General features: G+C 44.6%; 1 protein-coding gene across 1 annotated transcript in view; it reads left to right on the top strand.

The window, feature by feature from the left end:
- The window catches only part of TNR (tenascin R), an 89110-nt gene that overhangs the window by 1120 nt on the left and 66496 nt on the right, over positions 1–21494 (top strand). The window contains exons 2-6 of the mRNA XM_065936101.1: positions 1858–2334; positions 8734–8997; positions 12501–12616; positions 14874–15024; positions 20565–20834. Coding sequence (XP_065792173.1) covers positions 1858–2334; positions 8734–8997; positions 12501–12616; positions 14874–15024; positions 20565–20834 — 1278 coding nt within the window. The remainder of the gene's footprint in view (positions 1–1857; positions 2335–8733; positions 8998–12500; positions 12617–14873; positions 15025–20564; positions 20835–21494) is intronic.

The following is a 21494-nucleotide window of genomic DNA, read 5'->3' as shown; positions in this document are numbered from 1 at the left end:
CTTGGATATCTAGCCTCACCTACATCCTAAGTACTAACACTTATGAATGACTCTTTTGACCTCCCTGGGAGAAGTCAGCTCATCTTCAGGGCCAGACTTCCTGACTACGTGTCCTAGCTCTGCTACTTACTAGCCTGTGACTTAAGCAAGTTGCTTAACCCATGTGTTCCTTTCCGCCTCAACAGACTAGAGTGACAAGGAGTTATTAAATATAAAAACCTCCACTCAGATGAAAGCCCAGCCTCTAGTAGGCACTTCACATTCAGTAGCAATTATCAGCAGATCCCCAGTGAGCAGAAAGTGTGTCCCCTTTTGTGCCCAGCTTCTCTCACCCAAAACAGTACCTTCTACCCATTTGATTCAGTCTGTAATGAGAAAAGGGCAGTGTCTTACCATCTTGGGTTCAAGCTTTTACCTCTCTAGGGTCTAATATCTCAAGCCTTGCCCAAGGATGAAAGAGGTGTCAGGAATGGCATTTTAATAGGGAGAAAAGGCCCATATGTTCAGAGAGATGTCCAACACATTCTTTCTGAAACACCTAGACTGGGGGTAGTCTTTGAGAAGAGAAATATTTCTTGGGTTTTTCTCACCTCTTCCTCCTTATAACCAAAACTATAAACAATCTGAAACTGAGAGGACAAAGTCCAGGTGTTCAGACTCTCCTTCCTCAGTGAGTTCACCTTTTCAGTGGAGTTGGGGAATATAGGGAAGACACAGGTGTCCATGGACATGGGTCTTCAATGCCTGGGAACCTGGTGGCTTCTGTAAGTGGGCTGCTTTTTTAAATCAGCTTCCCACCAGTTTCCCTGGGAAGATGTGAAAAGATCTATAAGGAAGATCTATGTTAACCAATGTCAGTATAGTATCCTTTTGGGTCATTGGGGGAGGGGGTGTATGAAGTGGCAAAATTAAACAAGGACATAACTTACTTGACTTCCTATCCCCAAGGCCAAGTGCTGAGAAGGATGCCAAGCAGGTACTGCTATGGTGTTCATTTAATAAGTTTGTTTGATTCTTGCTGGACAGATAAATTAACCACTCTAGTTATTACATGGTAAGGGCTAGGGCAGGAGATACACATAGAATCCTAAAAAGATCACAGCAAACAATCACCAAATGAAAAGTTCTAGGAAACCTTTGAAGTGACCCTGGAACTGAACTGTGAAGGATGAGCAGTTAGTCAGATGGTGGGAAGGAGAGGAATAAGATGCATCTGCAGCACATGTGACCTTGACCTGCCTCACAGGCCTGCTACTCAGCCTCCATCCCCTCGGTCCCCTTCAATCTTCAGCGCCAGCACCTGGGTGTGTTGGTCAGGGACTGCCCCCAGGCTCTGAGAACCTCCTTGATCCACCCCAGGTAGAGAAGGGACAAGCGTGAGAATTGACACCCTCCAGGGACAGCCCTCCATCCCAGTTGAGGTGTGGCTTGCCCTGTGGCCAGAAGATCCCCTGCAGGACTGAACCCAAGTCACGGCTCCCTGGGACTTTGCTTGATAATATGTTTGGCTTGGGCTCCTCCCTCCCTGTCTCTTCTCCATGACCAGTTTTTTCCTGGGAGCACCTCCCAATTAGTCACTAGGGAACCCAAGCCAAGACACATTGCAGGTGAGCTCCTAAAGGACAAGGGACCCAATCTCACTCATCCTCACCCTCAACACTATACCAGACACACACAATCCACATTAGATGAAAAGATTCATGAAGCTGATGACGTGCCAAGCTAGCTTGAGCTTCCCTCTCAGCAACACACATCTGGTCAGTGAGCGAGTGGAGGTCTCAGCCTGCCCCCCCGCCCCATACCCCACTGCCAGGAGGTTCCACCGCTGCCCTTTGACCTTCTCCTTGGCCATTCCAGGACAACTGGACTATATCCCTCACTGCAGTGGCCACGGCAATTTTAGCCTCGAGTCCTGTGGCTGCATCTGCGATCAAGGCTGGTTTGGCAAGAACTGCTCGGAGCCCTACTGCCCGCTGGGCTGCTCCAGTCGGGGCGTGTGTGTGGACGGCCAGTGCGTCTGTGACAGCGAGTACAGCGGGGACGACTGCTCGGAGCTCCGGTGCCCGACCGACTGCAGCTCCCGGGGGCTGTGCGTGGACGGGGAGTGCGTCTGCGAAGAGGCCTACACGGGCGAGGACTGCAGCGAGCTCAGGTGCCCCGGGGACTGCTCGGGGAAGGGGACCTGTGCCAACGGTACCTGCCTGTGCCAGGAGGGCTACGTCGGCGAGGACTGCGGCCAGCGGCGGTGTCCGAACGCCTGCAGCGGCCGAGGACACTGCCGGGAGGGGCTGTGCCTCTGTGAAGAGGGCTACCAGGGCCCTGACTGCTCGGCAGGTAGGGAGGGGGGCTCCGCGGGGCCGTCGGCAAGACGGTCCAGCCAGCTAGCCGGAGGCGGGAAGAGAGATGGGAGGGAAGATGAATTTAGGCCAAAGAATTGCCCAATGGGTCGTGCTCCTCTGCTTTCCGAGAGAGGTGATGCCTTGAGTCGATCGCAATTGACAACACGGGTTTAAGGGGAGAAGAGTGGAAACCAGAAAAGGTCAAGTTTGGGATGAAAGTTGAATACTACCCCAAGGCTGGAACAAAGTCAATGGTAATAATGGAGACAGCATTTCGCTGTTCTTGAGATGGAAGGAAGCAGAGAGTCAGGCCAGGGGACCACCTTAGGCAAGGGACCCCTCTCTAATTCAGCGGACTTCCCAGAGCTCCACTCCCTCCGAAATATTCCCCTTTCCCATTGCCATATTCTGAGGACACTCCTTTCACAATGCTAGAGAATGAGATGGGGCATAGTCTGTGATAATCAGACTCACTGGGCACTCTGGTTATTTTTGGAGCTTCCATATGGCAAAGTGTTATTAATTTATGAAATGATCTAGGATCCACATGGATGAAAGTATTTATAGGCAAGGAATTACATGTAAACAGGAATAAATTACTAAAGACCTCCATTAAGCAAGAACTCACAGTCTAACTAAAACACTATGACTCAGTTTGTTCCAGAAGACATATAACAAGCTGGAATCAACCCCACATGTGTCTACATCATGAAAACCAAGACAAGGGTGATATCCCGAAAGGAAGCCCCAAGTCCATCAGTGAGAACATACCAATATCTCATTGGAGATCATTTTCTTTTGCCTAAAAACAGATTATTTTCATTATCTCACTGTGACTACTTGTCGTCTTCTAAATCAGTGACTGTCACTGATTAGTTTGTATTTTAAACAATACAGATTGAGTGATTGATCTTCATCCTTCTCATTTATAGTACAAACTGTAACAGTCAGCTCAGAGGGCTCATTGGGAAGATTTAAAATAAAAAATAACAAGAAATAAACATTATTAAATCTTCTGATGAGTTGATTCTAGGAATTTTTCTGATCAGATTTCTGACCTCAGTTTAAAGGGGAGATTCTGGGAGGCCAGGTCTTTTATTCTTGAGCATCAGCAGTGATTCCCACCTACGTACCAAAGCAGTCAGACAAGTCTCCTGCACCTGCAACTTAAATTTCTATTGAAAGGTGAATGCAACAAGGTAAAGAAAAAAACAACAATTCACTGCTTAGGGAAAAAATGTTTTCATGTTCCTCCATTTTTTCCATAGTCAATGGTCTCATGTAGCCTCCTACTTTTGTTTACTGAATATCTTTCTGAAAATATAGTTATTACACCAATTGTTCAGAAGGAAAATTCAAGCAGAAATTGAGCTGCATCATTTACAAACCAAAGGTCACTAAGTAATTGCTGGAAAGGGGAAGCTGAAGCATGATCCCAGTTCTCACTCCCAGGACAAGGCTCCATGAGGCCCCATCAGAGAATGCTAAGGGTTCTTTTGGGCCCTTCTCTATGTGTGCCTACTGTATAGTTCACATTCTTCTTAGTAAAATTGATCTCTGTTGGGTTGTACATACCTGTCATGTTCTTCCTGACCCTCCTTTTCCACAGGGATGGGTTCATTTGCAAAGAGAACCTTAATCTGATCCAGGGTACAAACTGAACTGGATGTGGCCCTTCTGTCATGTGGGGAAGACTCAGCAGCCACTAGCATAACTACAACTAGGCTGAACTCAGTCCATGAGCTACATGTTACCTCCAACATGTTACCTCTGTGCTATTTGATTTAGAAAGACTTTTGGACAGTCAGATAAATTACTTTATAGGTTCCCAAAGCACGTCAGGAGGGACAGTTGCATAATTTCCATCTGTTTCTATAGCAACCATGGAGCCACCACTCATTGCTGGAGGTGCTGTTCTCAATGCTTGTCTTTTAAACCAAATGCCATGGGTCTCTTCCAGAGAAGTATCTAGGTCATTATCTAAAGTGCTACTTCGCCTGCTCTTGGCGAGAAGGCTCCAGGAGAGGGGCTGTTTACCCGCTGTTTGACATTTTTGGCCACATGCACACACTCCAGCATTACTATTCATCTCACCAACAGCAGGAAGGAGAGGAGAGAGGAGAGTGGGGAAGGTGAAACCGAGGAGAGCCACAACACACTCCCTGACTTTCCTTTCTCGCTGGCAAGGGCATGGAGAATGGAGGCCCATTGTGTGGACTTCATTCTGAGGCCCCTTAGGCTGCTAGAGCTTGAATGCAATTGAATAGAGTTGACAAGACGGCACTATTTGACTCCCAGCCTTGATATTTCTCACAGTGGACCATGAGACCAGATCTCAACCTTTCCACCTCTATTCTCTGGCCAGGTAAAGACGATAGAATAACAACAACAACAAAAAAGAATATGAACACTTAAACCAGGCCTTAGAAAGAAGCTACTCAGGGCTTCTCATTTTACAAACTGAAAAAGCAGCAGCCCTGGGAGACAGGAATATTTTTCCAGAGCCAGACAGCTAATTAATGGCAGAGCAAGAATAAGAACCCTGGTCTCCTACCAACTTCTAGCACTCTTTAATCCTCCTTAGGATGCTAAGTAGAGTGGAATTGGAAAATAAAAATGGTAAAAGCCACATGCATAAAGAAATAGTCTTTTGATATGAAAGCTGAGCTCTGTCAGGTGATTAAAATAATACTAAGTGTTGGAGACAGGATAGGGGTTCTTGTTCAACCATTTGTCCACATGTGCCCCTGGTGAAGGAGGTTAGTGTGGGAGTTGGCCAGTGAACTGGTCACAAGTCCCTGTGAAGAAGCAGGGTGAAAGAACCACCAGAGTTGAGGCTTGAAACAATCCAGAAAGCCGTTCCTTGGACTTTGGTCAGACGTGCAGAGATTCATCACCATCAGCCTCTGTGTTGGCCTGCACTGCAGCCAGTCCGAACTTTGGCACCTGACCTCACTCGCTCCTCTGAGCAAGACACTTCACGGAACTAATTCCAACTGCTGTCACAGCATATGTGCAAATTGATGATGCCAGATCTAAAAAGTAAACAGCATGGCATCTTGCCAGATAAGCAACTCAAGTTCCTCAAGCTACAGTTAATTCTTTTTAACTGCCCGCTCATCCACAAGTTTCCAAGTTGGAGCCCCAAAGAAAGCAAGACTAAGAATACTTTGTGTGGTTTCCCTGGTGGTCCAATGGTTAAGAATCTGCCTGCCAATGCAGGGGATACAGGTGCGATCCCTGCTCTGGGAAGATTCCATGTGCCATGGGGCAGAGCCTGTACTCTGCAACAGGGGAAGCCCCCACAATGAGAAGCCCGCACACTGCAACAAAGAGTAGACCCCATTCACAGCAACTAGAGAAAGACTTCATGCAGCAAAGAAGACCCAGTGCAGCCAAAAATAAAAAAATAGGAAACTTTCTTCAGCCCCACTTAATTCCTTGAATCAAGGCATACAGCTCTTTTATAGTTTGCTTTCTAGTTCAATATCATTTCATTTTATAAGAATTATTGACACCCAGTTTATACAGCTTCTGCTAAATTATAGGGTGAGTGGTGATGGTCTCTTCTGCTGAGCTACTGCTCTCAAGAATGCTTCTTCCACCATGGACATTATTGCTTCTTTCGCATCAGATGTGAAGGTTGTTTTTTCCCACCACCCAGGCTCAGGTCTCAAGATAAAGTTTGTCAAGCTAAGTTGTCAAGATGAGAAAATCCTTCTGCAGTCTTTTTAACTTTAAAATCCCCAAATGTGCTGCTTGGATCATTCTCTATTGTCGTGATTAGCTTTATTTTTCGGAGAAAGCAACAAAAAATGAATTCACCAACTTGTTCTCAATGCTCTAAGAATTGTTGGTGACTTGAAATTTGGAATGGCCATTTCTGTCACCATGACAGGAGGAGTCCCACACTGGAAACTTGAAATTAATGTGTTGAATCACAAAAGGCAGGCACTAGAGAATCCTTAAAAGAAGTTTCTGACCACTAGGATAAGCACCAGCCTAGAATTTCCACCCTAAAAGACAGTCTAAATTATTTACTGATGTAATTTATTTTTGAGGCTCTGTACAAATGAAAGAAAGCATCTGGCACAATCCATAACCCATCCTACAAATTGTAGGGGGAAGAACATCCAAGGTAGAAGAGTGTAGACCAAGCATAGAAGACCTCGGCTTGATGATCAGTTCAGCAATGACCCAACTCCCTTACTTTTGGCAGGTCCTTTCGCCTGGGTCTGTTTATCCATTTGTAAAGTTGGGATAATTATACCTTCCCAATCTACCTCAGAGTGCTGCTATTAAATATTTTTTTTAAAAAATTCTAGTTAGATGGTGTTTTATAGACCAAGATGCTATGCAAATGTAAGTTTTATTGCATACTGGCTTAGTTTGTAGAATCATTGCACCTGGGTTCAAATCCTAGCTTCTGTGTTCACTGATTGTGTAACCCAGTTTTCTTCTCTGTAAAACAGGGGTAAAAATAATACTGATCCCATAGTGTTGGTGAGAGGATGAGATGAGAAAATCCATGTCAGAATGTTTAGCTTAGTGCTTGGTGCATAATAAATAATTAATATAATCATGCAAAATACTGATAGGTTCTATATATCAACTGTTCCTTCCTTGGTCCACGAGTCATTCGGTATGTATTATACAGGCTAACCCAAAGATCTTAGTGGAATTCAAAGCTCTAATCATGTTAGAGTTAGAAATGACATAGGCTTACAAGTTATTTGAAACTTTAATTATTTAAATTTCATTTACACTCATCTAGCTATAATAAATTGTTAAAAATAAAGTTAATTTTTTTTTGTCTTGGTCAACATATAACTTCTTAAATCACAAGAAGTTCTGCTATTTATACTGTTTCATATCATGAATAGTTCAGGGCAAAAGCAATCAAAGCAAATGCCCAGCACTGCAAATATATGTTCCTAATTCCCATCATATGGGTCTTCATTTCTGCCTCTGATGAGGATTTGAGGTAGAGCACCATAGAGAGAGCAGGCACTTCTCACTCACATGGCACCGTGACTAGCAGTCCTCAGTCCTCTGCTCAAGTAAAGGGGGAAAGAGAGAGAATTCTCAGAAATTCAATACCAGTGACAACACTTAAGCTAATCAAAGCCTCCAACTACACATAAATTTATAAGTTAAATTATGACTATTTAAATACTGGCATGATCTTTGAGTTCATCTACAGGCAGGTCCAATTACAGGCACCCTGGTATTAACTTCCTAATTGGTCTTAAAGTTTCAATTATTTAATACCCCCACTACCACTGAATCTTCACTTCTCAAGGGAACCATACATGAAAGGCTATCGCAATGAGGTTTCATTTTGGTGAGTCTTTGAATAGTCTTTGAGAAGTAGAACAGGAATGCTACTTTGTCATCATCCCCTATATCAAGGTTAATAAAAATTTGTGTAACACAAGTTACATTTCCAGAGTAATCTGATAACAATAATTTATTAAACTACCAAAAATATTAGCCAATGTATGCTGTTAAATATTTAACAACTAGCTCTTTGAGAGAAAAAACAACAAGCCCCACTTTGTAGCTTTTGCCAGCTCCCATGGTATAAATACTCCCTCCATGGCCAGTTTCAGACCACCAGCGTGAAGTCACTAAAGGTTGAGTTGGAAATAGCTGCACACTAGAACACAATCAAATAGTACTGGGCTGGCCAAAAAATTCATTTGGGTTTTCCACCCATTTTATGGAAAACCTGAACGAACTTTTTGGCCAAAGCAATATTTCTTCCCCAGTGGCTCAGTAGTAAAGAACCTGCCTGTAATGCAGGAGACATGGGTTCAATCCCTGGGTTAGGAAGATCTCCTGGAGGAGGAAACAGCAACCTGCTCCAGTACTGTTGCGACTGTTGCGTGGGAAGTCCCATGGGCAGAGGAGCCTGGTTGGCTACAGTCCATGGGATCACAAAGTCTGACGCAGCTTAGCAACTGAGCGCGCATGCACTGTTTCTACCAAAGAGATACAACACAGGGAAATTGCCTTAAGGGCACAGATAATAGTAAAATGTAGTGAAGTCATTTGCCAGTGATGAGTTTGGAGTATTTATTACTTTTGTTCTTAAGATAATTACCTAATTCTAAGTTTAGACAATTTAATATTTCACAATGACTTTAAAAATGTCTCGCAAAATTTGACAACTAACTTTTCCAAGCCAGTAGGAGCAGGCTCCAGCCCACTGCTAACTAACTCAGGGCCCTATAGAGGTGAGAGTACCGAGCACAGAAAAGACAAGAACCTGCCTGCGAGCTGAGGACATACAGACAGGGCGTGTGGGGTGAGAGGTGAGGAAGGAAGTTGAGTCCAGCATGGGGAAGGCAGACCTCTGAGCTCATGCTATCTGTGTATTGCCTCCTGGTAGTTGCCCCTCCAGAGGACTTGCGAGTGGCTGGTATCAGCGACAGGTCCATTGAGCTGGAATGGGACGGGCCGATGGCAGTGACGGAATATGTGATCTCTTACCAGCCGACGGCCCTGGGGGGCCTCCAGCTCCAGCAGCGGGTGCCTGGAGATTGGAGTGGCGTCACCATCTCAGAGCTGGAGCCAGGTCTCACCTACAACATCAGCGTCTACGCTGTCATTAGCAACATCCTCAGCCTTCCCATCACTGCCAAGGTGGCCACCCGTACGTACCATTTCCCCCTCCTGCTTCATTTTTCTTTTCTCCTACATGAGATCATGGGCATTCATGATGGTAGTGTCTTTTCTTAATTCTTCACGGATGCCTGAAGTTATCATTGCTCTCAAGGGGAAGGGCTTCGGATGTGACCCACTTAGGAAAGGGCATATCATTAAAAAGACACTTCCAAAAGAGCAGAGTTTCCACATCCCAGACAGCCCCTATCTATTATAGAGCCGAAAGGACAAAAAGTACTTTAATTGTTGAGTTTTGACTTGTTATAAGCTTGAGTCTGATTACAGTCAAGGAAAATATGAGACTTACACAGACTTTGAATCTAGTTAGAGATTCATAACCAGCAGACATGAAATAGGACATATAATAAGCAAGTGCTAAATGGTATATCACAGATGGCAAGTGTAAAACACACTGGGAAAAAAATCTTATTTAAAACCACAACTGAAAACACCCACTTCTCCTTAGAGAGAGGTGGCATTATTTCTTCGTAATCTTTTGTTTGGTAAAATACCCTAATGGTCCATTTCAATTATAAACATTGAATCTCTAAAGCGTCATTTAGGAAGATTCAATGGGCAAAAAAGAGATAGAGAGCATGCTAAACCCTTTTCTATGAGAAATGGAAGTTTCTCTTTTTTATTTATAACAGAGAAACTGCTATAGGTATGTGTCTATATTTTGTATGCTTATTTAAGAACAGAAACATTTTAAAAGATTGCATACCAACTATTAACATTAATTACATCAAAGAGCAGAATAAGAAAGAGATGGGAAGGGGCTGTTATTTAGTTTTCTTTATATACCATGGAATTCTTCAGTTGTCTTTCCAACCCCACTTCTTCAGCTCTCAAATGCCAGCTGGGGATCGTACAGTTCATTTCAACTCAATATCTATCCACCAGGAGTTAGCATCAGATCTGACAAGCTAAAAACCTCAGTCTCTCAGAACTGCTTCCACATCAGTTTTCAGTCACAAGTCCCAGGTTGTCACGGGTCTTCTGAATAGCCAGCTCTACATTTAAGGGGTTCTCACAACCCGTCCTTAATTTTGGTAATTCCTTAGAACTCACAGAGCTCAAGAAAGCGCTTTGCTCTCTATAACCAATTTCTTAGAAAGGATGCAAGTCAAGAACAACCAAATGGAAGATACACATAGGGCAAAGTATGGTGTGTAGGGCTTCCATGTTCTCTCTGTACAGTAACTGTCAGTAACTCCATGTGTTCACCAACCCAGAAGCTCTCGGAACCCCATTGCTTAGGGCCTTTATGGAGGTTTCATTATGCAGGCATGATTGGTAAAATCCCTAGCGATTGGTGATTAACTCAAGTCAGCCCCTTTCCCCTCATTGGAGGTTGCGGGCAGGAGTTCCATCCCTCTCTCTAAATCACTCCTGGGTTTTTCTTCAAACCAGTCATCTAGGAGGCCTGGGCTACCAGTTATCTCATAATCATAAAAAAGATACTCTTTGCCCTCTGGGGATTCCTAGGGTTTTAGGAGCTGTTGTATCAGGACAAAGACCAAATACTTACTTTTTTTATTACATCACACAGAGATTTTTAGTAGTGGCAGGAAACCAAAACAAGATGTGACCGTGAAACATCAGCCCCTGGGTTGGTAAATGAGACTTGTCACCAAGTATGGGATGAGCGATCCAAGCCCATTTGGTGTAGGTCTCAAATGACAAGATGGTATTTGGGTAACAAATGCCAAAAAAGTTCAGAATAAGAAGAGGTTGAAGTAGGAAGGTGGTGTTGATGGTTAAGAGCCTGCCTATCAGTGCAGGAGACATAAGAGATGGGGGCTGGATCCCTGGGTCAGGAAGATCCCCTGGAGGAGCGCATGGCAACCCATTCCAGTATTCTTGCCTGGGAAACTCCATGGGCAGAGAATCCTGGAGGGCTACCGTCCATAGAGTCGAAAAGAGACATGACTGAAGCAACAGAACGCACATGCACAAAGCAGAAAGAGTTGGCTTGGACGGCTTCATGGAGGCCAAGGCCTTGAGTTGTGCTGCAAGCATAGGACAGGCAGAGGGGAAAGGATTTAAGAAGTCATTTTGTCCCCTTGCTTCTCAGGTGACAAAGATCCTGTTAGAATATTGGACTCCCCGCTCTGAATGCTGACTTTTTTTTAATATGCCTATAATTATCTCTGTTTATATCTGACCTTTTTTTTTTTTTCAATTCCTCTGGTGCCTGAGAAGCAGTTTAAAATATCTGCAGTGATCGCATAGAGAGGCAGGTCACCATCTGCTGCTTTCCCCACCTTGCTCCAGGATGAGTCACCACAGCGAGAGCCTGGCCCGACTCCCAGGCGTCTCTGCTCTGATCCACGTGCACCACGCACCGTGGTGAGGTTTCCATCTCCCGTGGCGTTTATTCTGCCAATTCAGGGCATCCCCTCGGGCAAGCTCCCAGGTGACAAGGACAGAATCATGTAAACTCACCTGACACACCTTCAAGTGGGTTGAGGAGCCGCCCTGCCTTTCACCAAGAAGCCTGAGGAAGCTTCCAAACAGGAAGGATGAGAATCTGTCAGTCTTCCAATGGGAAGGTCCCAGGAGAGGCGCAGCTAAAATGGGATCAGGCTCCCTGGAGAACTGAGAAAAGTCGTGCTGTCGTATTTCAGGGCTGGTAATTGGAACCCCATTAGGACCAGCCTACTTCCACCTGTGTGTGCATGTGTGTGTTTGGGGGCGGGAGGGGTGGGAGGGTGTAGAGAGTGGAAAGCCAGGGAATTAGGAGCGGAACTAAAAACAAGATTGACGTGAAGTTGGGTGAGGGAGAGAGGGAAGAGAGAACCAGGCAACAGCTGGAGAAAGAAAAGCAGGAACTCGTGGAGTGAAAGCAGAAACCCCAGTATCTGTTACTGTCCCTTATTGACACCCTTGCTTGGCTTGGTGACACATTTTGCTACACAAAATGGAAATTTCAGGCCATCCTAGAGGTGGTGATTTGAGCTAAACAAGATATTCTTAGTGCACATCATGTGATGGAGAAAAGCGTTCGAGTCTCTATTCTCAAGTTGGCTTGCTCCACGCCTTTCGCTGATTCTCTCTGTGCCCCCTTCTCCCGGGTGTAGGAAGGAACAGTGGCATTAACCTTCACACCGCCTCTCGGAAACCCTTAAAGCCTCCGAAGATGGCATTTGGCTTCTCTGAAGAAGGCATTATGTTAAAGGCCAAGACTCAACACCTTAGTAAGGAAAGGGAAGTGTGCCTTTTGGATTTTAACATCAACCTCTTATGGAATAGAAAGCATAAAAGTGTTTATTAGGTGTTTGTTAGGTTCAGTCCTCTGTTGGCTCACACTGAGCACCAACACCAAGGTGGCCTGGGCCCATCCCTTGCCTGGAACCCAGCGTGTCTGTAATGAGGTTGGGATAGCCCATCACACGCCGTGGCACCCATGGCATGGGAGGAGCCCAGGTAATGCTCTCTGCCCCTGCCAGGGCTAGCCATGACACCGTCACCCACATTGCTGTGTTCCAGATCTCTCCACGCCGCAAGGGCTCCGATTCAAGACGATCACAGAGACCACCGTGGAGGTGCAGTGGGAGCCCTTTTCATTCTCCTTTGATGGGTGGGAGATCAGCTTCATTCCAAAGGTAACCCCCACCTGTCAGAAAGCCAAACAGCCTGATGGGGCATACCCACACCCTCAACTTAGGATTGGGGCAGCAAAAAAACCACCCCCCACACACACTCTCTGTCTCTTTCTCCAAGCCATTAAGGACACAAAAGGGCACTTGGCAGGCTACAGAACATTTCTTTCACAAAGGTGTGGTAATGACTGATTAACAAGAATGGCCCCAAGCCTGGTACCCAGGCCTTGGGTGACAGGAGAATGGGGGAGCAGCCAGACCCAGCTCTCTGCTCAAAAAACTTTAGGTTTTAGCAAGCTGCGACTTCAGCGAGTCTGAAAACCTAAACTTTCAAAAAGTTGGGGCTTCTCTTTAGGACATAAGAAAAGCTAAAGTCAGTGAGTCTCATAGGCAACCCACAACTTCATTCTGTGCAGGCAGAAGCCCCCAAGGTCGACCCATGTGGTTTCAGCCTCTGAAAGTCAGAGATGTAATACAGAAACACCATGCATAACCTATTCATTGAGAAAAATTTTCTTTAAACATTTTGAGCTGAAGAGGATCTTAAGGTTTCTTTCCATTCATCAAAGTTGTATTTTATTTTATTAATCCGCAAATTAACTTTTCTAAGTTGCCAGAGGTGCCTGACTAGTTCTAGTTTTTCTAGGAGTTATTAATGGCACTGATGTTTTCCCTAACTATATCACTCATGAGGGTATACACACACACACACACACACATACATAAAATGTTTAATCACATTCCTTTCCCTTGTCTTCATCTTTCAATATCAAAGAGCATTTTTTCAAATCATTCATCAGACTTAATGACAGATGACACATTTTTGGCTCATAAGACTATGATTTTACTATTCTTTTTACTTCAGAATTCTTAGAGGCATGGACTGCTGGAACTACAAAAGACTTTCAGATTCACAGAGAATGACCCTTAATTTTACATCTAGTTTGTTTAGTTTATAGAGAATCAGACTCAGTAAACTTACACGATATCAGACAGCTGGTTGGTGGCAGGCTTAAAACAAGAACCTGGTCTCCACTTCTTATTCCAGGGCTCTGTCTCCTGAACTGGACAGGACACCTCCTTCTCTTGTGGGGATATAATCATGACATGCCAAGCTAACTACATCTAAGCAGATTTTCTATATATGTAGTTTCTTACATGTTTTATCTGCATTAAAATGGTCAAAGAAATATGGTGGGCGATTGGGTTCATAACAGAGCAGACAGAATCATGCCACTCTGCTGCTCAGGCAGGACAAAACAATGCCAGGTTTGCCTATTTTACATCCAATATGTAAATTCCAAATGAGAGAGGGGCTAGCCACAGCATACCTAGGTCAAATATACAGTCACACAGAATAACTGTATGATCTGTAGGTTGAGGCTAGTAGGAGGCACTTGTCACATTGATTTATAAGAGTATGGATATAAAATACATATAGGGCACGCCAGGTGACATGAACAGAGACCAAAGATAATAAGAAAAGGACTGTGCCACAAAAAATAGCCCTCTTGTCACCTCCACTTCCGAGGCACAAAGAGAAAATGTATAAGAATAGGCCAACAGACAGACAAGTGGGCAGAGACACTAAACCCTGGACCCAACGTCATGTTGATCTTTTTCACTTCTTCTTTCACCAGTGTATCTCTTTCTTCTTTCCTTTGTATTATTCTTTGTTCTACCCTTTTCCTCTTCTTTGTACTCCATGGTTGTGTCACTGATTCCTAACTCATCAGGGTAAAAGGGAAACAAGACAATGACAGATTTGCAGCCAGTGTAACACTATGAGAAACTCCAGACACAGCAAAATAATAGCTCCAGCTCATTAAAAAAACTGGGAACGTTTTAGTTTGAAATATGTTGTCATGTACATAAAGATGTTTACACACATACATATACAACTAGACTCTTCTAAATAGCCAAAGGCAGGCTCACCATGATAAATGCCAAAAAAAAAATATCTGATAGATGGATGGTAAGCATCAAACATTTCATTTTTGGCAAAAATGTCTACATCATCTCATGACTAATTTTTATTGGCAAACTCAGTAGAAGCAGGGGAAGCCAAAGAAATGTTCTCGAAAATTGGCATTCTTCTTGAGCCTGCTGGGAGCCATTCCTGGCCCCAGACACTCAGCTGTCAGCCTGGAGGGCAGAGAAGTGGTCCTCATCTTTAACTGACAATCAGGGTCCCATCCTTTCCCCTCCTATTGATTTCCTCTTTTGGTTTCTCTGCTTCTCCCTTCCTTCTACCCACCAGAACAATGAAGGCGGGGTGATTGCCCAGCTCCCCAGTGACGTCACATCTTTCAATCAGACGGGACTAAAGCCTGGGGAGGAATACATTGTCAATGTGGTGGCTCTGAAAGAGCAAGCCCGGAGCCCCCCTACCTCGGCCAGCGTCTCCACTGGTAAGTGCCTCCGACCTTTCTCGCTCTGACTACACAAGGTTCATTCAGGAAGAATTGCAGACTCAATCAAGAAAGACAAAGGGGTGGTAGGACTTCTCCCACAGCTGAAATTAATTTTGGTGCCTGGAGATGGAGCTTACTCCACCAGATGTTTAGGTGAACATCTTCCTTATTCTTGCAAACCCAGGAGAGTATTCTATGAGAAATTCTTTGTTCAGATCTCCAGTGTGTCTGTATTCTGATCTTACTCATTAAGACACTTCATTTGTAAGCCCCTAATATCTTGAGCTTTGGAACCAGCAAGAGCTAATACACTCTTGCTTATTGTGAAGTGTGCAGAAAGTCCTAAGACCCTTCCCAAACCTCGATCCATTTGACAATGATGAACGATAATACCTTCTTCAAAGAAATGACATGAGGATTAAATCAGATAAAGCACACAAAGTGATTAGCACTGAGTTGATGACATTGTGTATACATATACTCAGAGAACACCTTTCAAAGTGACAGAGCAGGAGGAAACACATCATTCCAAACCAGTAAGTGTGGGTTGGGTCACTGTTCAAGGTGACAACTTAAGTAGACTATTATTTCATCTCCACAGTTCCTCTCATGCAAGATCATTATATTTCTATGTTTGAGTCATTAACTGTATCACATTTTGCTTTATTGTTTCCTTAGCTAACAAAGGATGTTCAAGCTCAAAGCTGTAAATTAACAAATATAATGCATGTGTGTGCCCTCAACCAAGGGTTTCTCAAAAGTTATAAATAGCTTCTGATATCACTCTTGGTTCTCATTTTATTGATGGAGGAGCTGAGACTCAGAGGTTAAGCAACACTCCCTGTAATAGACTGAGTTAGGCGAATATTGGGAGAGCTTTATTTTTTATAAACAGAAACTGACACCTAAGAAAACCAGTCATGAGTCCAGGGCGAAGGCCAGGTTGGCCAGAAAAGGGAACCACAACACTATATAATGAGCCCATGTTTACGGATTAGTGATTCATACTTTGTTAACTGGGTCCAAACTAAACAGCATCAGGTGCTGAGGTTTGTGCTCTGTCAAGAAAATATTGGTTTAAAACTATTGTGGCACCAGATTATGCTTCATTAGAGCCCCAGGGTTCCGTGACAGTTCCTCAAGGCAAGGAGGCAGTAGAGATCCCAGCCTCATTACTCCCACTCCCATGTCCCTCCCACCTTCCCACCAAGGCAGTTCCACTTTCATCTCTTTTGTATTTTGTACAATCATTTAAGATGTTCTTCTTTTAAAAAAAAGAATATGCCCCCTCTCCCCAAAAGGTTTTAAAACCACTGTACTAATCCAAATATGTTTTAGAAGAAACTCTATAGCCATAAAGCTAAAAGTGCTCTGTAGGAATCTCTCCAGTGGCCAGAGTTTTTCTCCAATTCTGCTTCCCAAGGTTATGCTGGACCGTGAAGAGTTGGTTAGGTAATTGTTCATTCTCCTCTTCTGATTTGGAATGTTTCAGGGTCCCTAAATCACTTCTGTGATTTGATACCAAAAAAGTATTAGCAGAAAACAAAAAGCTAGAAGAAGATGGTACCTAAGAGCGCAGAGAAGAACATTACAGATGTAAGATGCTTTTCTTCCAAAATACTGACACACTTAGAAAAGACAGACTCTGCTTTAAGCTTCTACTTACACCACATTTTGACAAAATTGGCAGTATTTTTTTTTAATTTGGAATTTTCTTAAGATTAAAATGAAAAGCTCCTGATCATGTCATCTGTGGTCAAGCCAGGCTAAAATTTTTTTTCACTTAGGAAAAAATGTCCTAGTTCATATTTTGGGATTGTGTACAGAATCACAAAGAAATGGAAAGAAAAATATTTATTCCAGTTTACCTTTTGAGGAGGATGTGTGTTTGTTTAAAAATTAGGGCCTAAATTGAAAGCAAGCTGATACCTCCTTGCCTGGAATGAGACACGGCTACCCAGTGGCCAACTGAAAGGCCGAATCCAGGAGTGGCAGCAGAAAAGATGGTTGGCTCCCAGCCCCGTCTGCTGTTTTTAAGAAACCATTGTTTAATTATTTCCTTCTGCTAAGTTCTGATCCACACCAACCCTCTTGCAAAGCTCTGAGTCCTCGTCAGGCACGCAGGCTGGCTTCTTCCAGTCAGGCCATTTTAAGAATTCAAATTACAAGACCTCCCGCAGCCAGAGGCCTTGGTGCTTCACAGTGACACTCTAATACAAGCAATCATTATGATTAGGATTGGAAGATTTAAAGAGCTGATGGAAAAAGCCTGATACGGTCATTAGAGTTTTTGTAACTTTTTTTTTTTCCCAAAAAGCTCCAGTTCATTGAAATGCTTCCCTTTCTTATGACTGTTGAGAATCATCTCTTTATATCATTTATTCAGCCCCATGTACTGAGTCTCTACTATGTTTCAGGTATTATGCTTATTCAGCTGCTCGGAGAACATCTCCCCCATCTCATTATTAAATTAAATGAAATTAAAAAGCCCAAGTTATCTAAAACCATGAAATTCAGCGTGCAAGAAAGAAAACATCTGGATGTGTTCTGTTACATCTCATTATTACTCCAAATATGAAAAACAGAACATTTTAACTCCAAACCAGGTGGCACCAAAACCAAAATGGTCTGGTGATTTTTATTTTGGCCAGTGCCAGACCCCAAATCCCAAGCTGTTTAATAGAGAGAAGGACAGGGCTAGACCCACAAAGAGGGTGGAGTGCCCAGGGAAAGGCCCAACTCAGAAAGACTGAGAGGCTCAAAGTCAGGCTGAGACAGTCCTGAGGGGGACTCTCCATCCTGGAGACAATCAAGATTGTGATCCGGTGAGGATTGTTTGAAAAAAAAATCTTAGTCAAGACACCCTGGTAATATGGAAGAAAAATGGTCAAAATGTAGCTGAAGCAAAAAAGAGAATTTACTGGAAGGACACAGAGTGTCTCATGGAACCCCAGGGCCTGAAATGCATCTGAGTCTCACAGAAGACTTGGACCAGGAAATGGAAAGTCAAGAATCGAGTTATTCTCTATATCTTTCTAGAAATGCCACACGGTCACTCATTTCTGCTTCTCTCTCTCTGTTTGCTCCTAAAATCCTGCACCCAGTTCCAGTGTGTGTGTGTTTGGGGGAGGGGTCCCCCACACCAAGCGATTCTCTGTTTACCAGCTAGGTATCCTACCATTCAACTCAGTTCTGACACCATCTACCATCTGAGAGCATCAGACTCCACAGGTTGAAGGCTCAGTCCTTTAAGGCCATCCTCCACTTCAGATGCCAATCACAAACCCAGGTGTTGCCACCTGTCCTTCTGACTGACCAGCTACAGATTATAGGTTCTACAACCCCCTCTCCGGGTCTCATCAATTTGCTAGAGCAGCTCACTGAACTCGGGAAACCCATTTTCTCACCAAGTTACTGGTTTATCACAAAGGATATTTAAGGACACAAATCAACAGTCATATGAAGAGATACACAGGAGAGGCCCTGAATGAAGGAGCTTCTGCCCCCGTGGAATTGGGGTCCTGTCATAGCGGCACATGGAAGCATTCTGGTTCCCTAAACTGGGAGCTCTCCGAACCCAGTCTTTTTGGAGTTTTATCGAGGCTTCATTACTTGAGCACAACTGGTGGACTGATCAGATGTCAGAAGTGAGACTGAAAGTTCCAACCCTCTAGTCACCTAGTTGGGTCCTTGACAACAGGTTTCCAGCCTCAATTCACTAACATAACAAGAGACAGACAACTTTTTTTTTACAGAGAGGAAAAGGACCTTTTTTTTTTTAATGGGGAAAGCTTGATCATGTTTCTTTTTTCTTTAATGGGAGGATAATTGCTTTATAATGTAGTGGTGGTTTCTGCCAGTTATGGGAATCAGCCATAACTATATATATATCCCCTCCCTCTTGAGCCTCCCTCCTAGCACCTTTAGGTCATCACAGAGCACCAGCCTGGGTTCCCTGTGTGATACAGCAGCTTCCCACTAGCTATCTGTTTTACACATGGTAGTGTATATATGTCAATGCTACTCTCTCAATTTGTCCCACCCTCTCATCCCCCTCTGTGTCCACAAGTCCATTCAACAAGAGACAACTTTACCACTTTGATCACTTAGAAAATATCGAGGGTTTTAGGAGCTCTGTGCCAAGAAGGGAAGACCAAATATGTATTTACTATAAATCACATTTTCCCCTTTGCCCTCATCCCTCCCTCTTCCTCTCTGTCTCTCCCTCCCTCCCTTTTCCCTTTCTCTCTCTCTCTCTCTCTCTCTCTCTCTCTCTCTCTCTCTCTCTCTCTCTCCCTCCCTGCTCCATCCAGATCAGATGTTTTCTATTTATGTGTAAAGATGGTAGAGAATGGCCACACTAGTCCTGGCTCACCAACTAACCAGAGAGCCAGAGCCTGTGGTTCCAGTTCCTAATCCTTGAAGAATATTAATATTAACATTAATCAGCCCCAGCTAGACGGGTGTCATCCTTAATAAATAAAAACATGGAAGCCGAGTCAGCTCTTTCTAGAAGATAATGAGTAATTAAAAGAGGGCATGTTAGCCATGTAGACATGCCATGAGGAATTGAGAACACCATTTTCTACTCTACTCACTAAGCCCTTTCTATTTCCCTTCTACATTCTGTCACCTTGCCCCACCTCCACCATCACTTAATTCAATATGAACAGGACCCTAAGTGGATAACAGAACCATGGATGATGAGCCCCCTAGGAAATCAACCAGTTTTTTCTAGATAAGGCCATCACACGGTGGTTTCCCCTGGCTGCTCAGTGCTGGGGACAGGGACACGTGCTGAATATTCAGAAGCCCGGAAGGACTGGGTGTGATGCAGTACCCTCTGACTCAGGAATATGCAAGAACCAGGGAGGAAAAAATAGCCCACAAGAGGCTGTTCCAAGATTGATATCTTTTTTTTTTTTAAACAGAAGAGCAAGTTTCCCCAGAAGGCATATTTCACATACACAAATATAAATGTCTGTTGGGTTTTTGAGCATCTTAGCAACTGGTTGACTGAGCTGTTGGTATGGCTGAGCAGGGACATCTTTTGGATGTTCATGATGCCCTCACTGGCAACCAAGTTGGAAGTCTCAGGTGTTTAGACAGGACTGCTAATTCATAGATCTTTCCTTGGGGCTCAAAGAAGGTGAAGGCTGGACAGGTGGGCACACACAAGAAGCACGGTTCTCTGTCCTTTGTCCCATAAACTCCTGACAGAGCAGAGCTGGCCCTCTCAAGCCAATAAGTGCCCTTCCTCCACCCAAACTGGGAAGCGCCAGCCCTGAAAAAAGTCACAGCCTCAGGGGACCTGAGATCCAGTGTCCATTCACCCATTGCCAAACTATGTGTCCACAGGAAAGAGGTTCCATCTCACTGTCTCATTATCCCCATCTGTAAAATGGGATAACAATACTCATCCTCTCTCTAACAGACCAGGCTAATGTAAGGAGGAAAGGAAAGGAAAGAGCTTCCTAAAGTCAAAGGCTCATTTCTCAAACATTTTTTTTTTCTGCTGCTGGCTCTTCCTCATTTAGTCATTGATGGGCCCACGCAGATCCTAGTTCGAGATGTCTCCGACACCGTGGCCTTCGTGGAGTGGACCCCACCTCGAGCCAAAGTCGATTTCATTCTCCTGAAGTACGGCCTGGTGGGCGGGGAAGGCGGGAAAACCACCTTCCGGCTGCAGCCTCCCCTGAGCCAGTACTCGGTGCAGGCCCTGCGGCCGGGCTCCCGATACGAGGTGTGGGTCAGCGCGGTCCGCGGAGCCAACGAGAGCGAGGCCACCTCCACCCAGTTCACAACAGGTGAGGCTGCGAGTGGGGGCGGAGCCGGAGGAGGGGCGAGGGCGCTGCGCCAGCGGGTACCATCGCGACAGGAGGGGCATCCAGGGAGAGAGAGGATGTGTGCGCGGGCATCCACGTATATCACGTGCACCGCAAGAGGGAAGCCAGAGGTTTCCGGGCGTCCCGGTGAGGTTCCATCACAGGGCGGAGGAGCGCAGGTCACCCGTGGATGGGAGAGGGTTCTTGTCTTGCTTCTGCTACCAGCCAGGTCTGTGACCTGACATAACCCTTCCCCTCGGGTCTCACATCTCTCCTTTGAAAAATGAAACGTTTGTCCTGATGTCACTGACACATCCCCATTGCTAACCAAAGGGCAATTCTGTGAGAGTTCAGTGACGCTTCCTGGTGACACTTTATTGCTATTTGCGGCAATAGTGGTAGTGATTCCATAGATCCACAGTGACTACACCAGCACTATGGTGCTGCTTAGAGTTGTGCAAAGCCCATCCGTGTCGAAGCAGACCTTCTGCCTGAGACTGTTTTACTCATCCTTGTGAGCGCTTGCAAGAGGGCCAATGTACATCTGGCTCCCATAGACCGCAGGCTGAATGAAGCCCATGTCAATGCCTCCTGCCCCGCTGGATGACCGGCCACTCACTTCCCAAGCCTGTCAGGACTTTT

This window comes from Muntiacus reevesi, chromosome 5 (assembly GCF_963930625.1).
Source record: "Muntiacus reevesi chromosome 5, mMunRee1.1, whole genome shotgun sequence".
NCBI lineage: Eukaryota > Metazoa > Chordata > Mammalia > Artiodactyla > Cervidae > Muntiacus > Muntiacus reevesi.
The sequence above is the reverse complement of the archived record's forward strand: the minus strand, read 5'-3'. Positions and strand labels throughout refer to the sequence as shown.